The 4,951-nt window shown below is 40.8% G+C and overlaps 1 protein-coding gene across 4 annotated transcripts in view; it reads right to left on the reverse strand.

The window, feature by feature from the left end:
- Positions 1 to 316: 316 nt before the first annotated feature.
- ebf2 (EBF transcription factor 2) overlaps positions 317 to 4,951 on the reverse strand; it is a 49,060-nt gene continuing 44,425 nt past the window's right edge. For 2 of the 4 annotated variants that reach the window (XM_015056729.1, XM_015056728.1), the window contains exons 10-16: positions 4,731 to 4,857; positions 4,559 to 4,647; positions 4,387 to 4,452; positions 3,474 to 3,648; positions 3,209 to 3,391; positions 2,950 to 3,120; positions 317 to 2,781 (exon numbers count right to left, since the gene is read on the reverse strand). In XM_015056729.1, the coding sequence (XP_014912215.1) occupies positions 2,750 to 2,781; positions 2,950 to 3,120; positions 3,209 to 3,391; positions 3,474 to 3,648; positions 4,387 to 4,452; positions 4,559 to 4,647; positions 4,731 to 4,857 (843 nt within the window). In that variant the 3' untranslated portion in view covers positions 317 to 2,749. Of the gene's footprint in view, positions 3,121 to 3,208; positions 3,392 to 3,473; positions 3,649 to 4,386; positions 4,453 to 4,558; positions 4,648 to 4,730; positions 4,858 to 4,951 lie in introns of all 4 variants that reach the window. The other 2 variants (XM_015056726.1, XM_015056725.1) reach the window with 1 other exon arrangement.

Raw genomic sequence — 4,951 nt, forward strand, 5'->3', positions numbered from 1 at the left:
AAGCAGGCTTATTGGAGAGGAGAGAGATGGTTGGGGGGGAGGGGGGGAAAGAAGGGAGGGAGGAGGATGTTGTTTATCTTGACATGCTCTACTCAGTCTTTAACGCTCGCATCACAATTAAGATGCTGCGGCTCATCAGCTATGTATACAAAACAGTGTAACAAGCTGCACGAGCACACAGGTGATGGGCACAGTCAAAAATAGATCAGGCACAACCTTGAGATGTGGAGGCTTGCAGGAAAAGCTTCACGTTCAGGACACCACAGCGTAACATAATGAAGAAATATGTATAACCACTTCAACTCACCTCAGTTCATTTTTCCTTTTACTTGTTTTATTTGGAGCACAAAATATAATTACACCTTAGAATTTACAAATCACGTTTGCACCATTGTTTTTGTATCACTTCAAAAAAAACATGGCTTAAAAAACATTGAAATAAATTGCTAACATTTTTTTTTTTAATAAATAAGATTACTGAACTCTAAAAACAAATTTGCTTACGTCAGCTACCCTTTGCGTTCTATGTGTGCACGTCCTGAGAATGAGTTTTGTGTTGTGATGAATAATGCCATGCCTTTAAAAGTATTCATACGGCTTGAATTTTGTGTCATTTTCCAACGTTACAACCTCAAATCATTTTTGGTGGAATTTTTATGCAACAGACCAACACAAAGTAGCACAAAATTGCGGAGTGTAGAAAATGATTTTGATGTTTTCACATGCAACTTCAATGTGCATCTTAAAAGTGCTGCAACCTGAACTTTTTTTTTTTAGAAGACATCCAGGACCAAACAGAAAGAAGACCAAGAAACTCAACAGACAATCTGGGATAAGGCTCTAGAAAACCTTAATAAAGGATTGGGTCATAAAACAATATATCAATGCTCTAACATCTTACAAAGCAAAGTTTAAACTTCATCTGGAAGTAAAAAGAGCATAGCACAACTTCAGACCTATCAAGACATGTCAACCCACCTACAACTACAGCCTGGAAAAGGAAACCATTAATCAGAAAACCAGCCAAGAAGCCTGTGCTGGAAGAACATCAGAGACCCTTTGTGAAGGTGTGAGAATCTGTTGCAAATCTGGCTCTTATGGACAAGAAGAAAGTAAAAGCAACTCATTTTTACAGTTTGTCATAACTTCATGTGGAGAGTCAAAGAAGTTACTCTGATAAGGTTAGGTCAAACTTTGCTCTTTTTGATCAACAAAAACTATGTCTAATAGAAAACTAACACAGCAAATCACCCTGAAAATACCATCTTCACTGTGAAACTGGGAGTGGCAGCATCATGTGGTTTTTACAGGCAGATGGATGTGAAGGTGAATTGAGCTAAATAAGAGACAAAACCAGAAGAAAAAACAGTCAGACTGCAAACATGCCCCAGATTATTTGGTAAATGCCCTTCACCCTTATTATACTTTCATTTGTAAAAACTGCAGAAAATCAAAAGCAACGTAATTGTTTTTTTTCGCTACTTTGTAATGGTCTATGCTCTTAAATCCCAATTAAGTACAGTTTTGTGCTGCAACCTGACAAAATGTGGAAAAAAACTCAACAGGTATGAATACCTTTACAAGGAACTGTCGCTGTAAGAAGATGATAATAAATGACCACCTAATACACCTTCTTCCTTTTGTTCGAGCTGTTGTGCTTTTGCTTCCTATACTGCATAGTGACTAAACATTGGAAATGAAAATTCACAAACTATTCAGGGTGAAAAAGTACCAGAGCATTGGTGTAACAAAGCATGCACTTTAAGTGGAAATAAAAAGGATACGGCTAACTAATATTTCCTTTTACACAAGGACAATAACCTTTAACTGCGGGCAAAACACATATAATTGCTTTTGCAAGAACCTGAAAAGTAGGGAAGTTTAATTAAAAAACAAAAAACAAAACTCCACTAAAAAAAATCCATTACAGAGTGTCATTTATCAAAGTAATTGGCAATTGGAGAGCTCGCTTAATTTCATCAACAGTTGGAAAGAGAACCAGTTTATAAAAACACGTTTATATTATTCCCTAAACTAACTTTAATAAGTTAAATTGCTTGTTCTTAAATAAATCAATATATGAATTCATTTTAGTAATAACCCATGAGACAAAGATTTCTCCCTTGAAAAAAACAATCAAAACAAAACATAAGGGTTCTACTTTTCTGGAATGTAAGTTGTCTTTAAAAGTCTACTACAAAACAACCTCTCTCTAGCTCACAGACAGTATATGCACATGCCATTTAGGGTGTCTATACACACACAAAGTAAGCACCCCACATTTGAGAGCTGCGGCTTCTTATCTGAGCTGTCCGGCATCCGTTGACGCGCAGCGATCCGGCAGTGCATCCTGTAAGTCTTTTGCAGGCTTTGCAAAAACTAGATGCTGTATGTGGTGGTGGATCAGAGGTTCGGACAGATCCTTTCAGAAGCATCAGGCGAAATTAAACGGAGGTTTCCTGGCAGACACACATACAGCAGTAAACTGTCCAGTCTTGCTGTTTGCAGCTGAGGCTGATGTGTTATCCTGTGCATCTGGAGAAGATTGCTGGTCTTTGGACATTTTCATACCCCACCCGTTCTGCTGACTGGTCACAAAAAAGGGGGCTGAGAGAGGGAGGAAAAGTTACGCTCACTAGTGATCAGTTTTTTTTTTTGTTTGTTTTTTTCGGTCTCCCTGCTCAGTGCCAACAAAGAAGGGGAGGTAAGTGAAGCAGTGGTCTGGGGCAGATTGGGGGCAGGTGCTTTGCTACATCGGGGGAACAACCAGGCCCGTCATCGCTGGAGAGAAAAAAATATACAAAATCTATGATTCTAAATCAGTCAGGCGTTTCATTACTGTACATCACCCAAGTCGTGTTGAGTCATAGCTTTTGAGTTGGTTAGTATAGGGTTAGACTGCATTGGTGAGTTCAGACAGCGGGGTCAGATAGTGAGTTGGATGACTACCTCTGAAGCTGTTCCCCCCTGAGGCGGGACAGGCGGGGGAAGGAGAACCTTGGGGCCTGAGGACGGGAGCAAAAGCACTCTTCTGTTTAGCAGCAGAAGGGAAAGAGGAGAAAGGCAAGAGAGATGACGAGGAGCTGGAGCTTCCTGGTATTGTGGGGCTCGCTGGCATTACTGAGGAACAGAGAGAAACAAACGGTGTTAAGCCTTTAACCGAGTCAGAATCAGTGTTGTGAGTTCCAGGCAGGCAGTAAGGTCTTACTGTAGGGAGAGCTGGTGGGTGAGGCGCTGCTGAATCCAGGAGATCCAGGAACTCCCAGACTTGTCATGGGAACTGTCCCGTAGCCTCCAGTCATCCCGCCGCTGCCTCCGTAGCTCGACTGCTGGGGAGTGGAGGCTGAGGGGTAACCCCTCGGAGACAAACTGCTGGAGTTACGGATATAACCTGGAGGAAACATCAGAGTAGGGTCATAAGCTTCACTGGCCAGAAAGACAGAAGAAAAGACTGGCTTGCTCAGTTTGTTAACCTTGGCTGCTCTGTCCTGGATCTCCAATGCTAACCCCCAGCTGGGATGGATAGGAGCCCAGGCCCATGACGCTCCCATGGGCTGGTGAGCTGGGCAGCGCCTGCAGCTGGCTGTGAGGACGGGGAACGCTGTAGAGCGCCTCGGCAATGTCAGCTGCGCGTTTCAGCAGCATGTCCTGCAGCAAGTCGAACAAAGTGACAAACAAACAGGTCAGTTTCAGGAAATATGAAGACAATTGGCTGATATGTGCTGGTGCTGCTATTTCTGGTAGTAAACAGGAGTGAACTAATTAATCTGTGACACTGAGAATCTTTAAGTGACACTCTGTCAACCCATCAAGTTTTACGGGTCTGGACTAAAGAAACAGTTATAACTGTTTAATACAAGGTTAACATGAGGTAATGTTAAATGGACCATGAACTCATGTGGATCACTGTCGCACACAGCCAGCAAAAAGCAAGAAAAACTCATCAGGCGTGTGGATAATGTCTGATAAATGGTTACTAATTCTTCCATGCCAATATATCTTGTTAACCTAGTTAAAACTAATATTGTTGTTTCCCATGTTGCATCCCTTGCTTGTCAGTTAATGCTAATAATATCTCCAATCCTCTTTCATTTCTGTGCAAAAGTTGAGCTCACGATTGCTTACCAAAAATTTAATTTGTGGACTTTAACAAATTCTGCAATTTATTGCCACAATTGAAAGGGCAAAATCAGGGAGGATACAATAGACCGGGATCTTCTCAGGTAAGGAAAGATTACAACAATACAATGGAAAAAAATGTTCAAGAGGTTTGTTAATATTTATAATTCAAGGGCAATTTTTAAAGTATTTTATGTTCTATATTAGCAAAGCCCTATTTGATGACGATCAATTTTGAATGTAGGAAACAGTTTTGTTTCTAAGTACCTGATTACTGTGAGGATTTCCATAAAGGGCCTCAACAAGATCTGCTGCTCTTTTTAGAAGAATCTCCTGTAAAAAAAAAAAATAAATATGAAATTTAATTGACAACTCCAGGACAAAAGCATAATAATCATAACTCATTTAAAAATAAGTGTAGGTAACTCTTTTGTCTCACCTTGGCTAGTTTCTCTGGGTCACCTGGATGCCGGGGAATTACTTTCTGAAGTCGCTGAAAACCGTAGTCTATAGTTGGCTCATTAAGGGCTAAAAAAAAAAATCATTAGATTGTCAAGCTTTAGAAACAATTATTTAAATCTTTGGATCTAACTTTAAGGAAAATGGTTCACCTGTGTAGATGAAGCGTCCAGGCGCTCCCTTGCAGAACTGCTTCGATTTATACGACAGGGTGACCTCCACGACCCCAGGGATGTGTCGAGGAGGCGTCTGCACACGAATGGCGTGCGGAGTGATCAGCTGAGGAGAAAGCACACAAACGGTGTCACCAAAAAAAAAAAAAAAAAAAAAAAAACCCCCCCCCCCCTTTTGAAAATTTTTAGGCAAACTTATT

Source organism: Poecilia latipinna, unplaced genomic scaffold (genome assembly GCF_001443285.1).
Source record: "Poecilia latipinna isolate Pla-1442-1.1 unplaced genomic scaffold, P_latipinna-1.0 Scaffold1401, whole genome shotgun sequence".
Taxonomy (NCBI): Eukaryota; Metazoa; Chordata; class Actinopteri; order Cyprinodontiformes; family Poeciliidae; genus Poecilia; species Poecilia latipinna.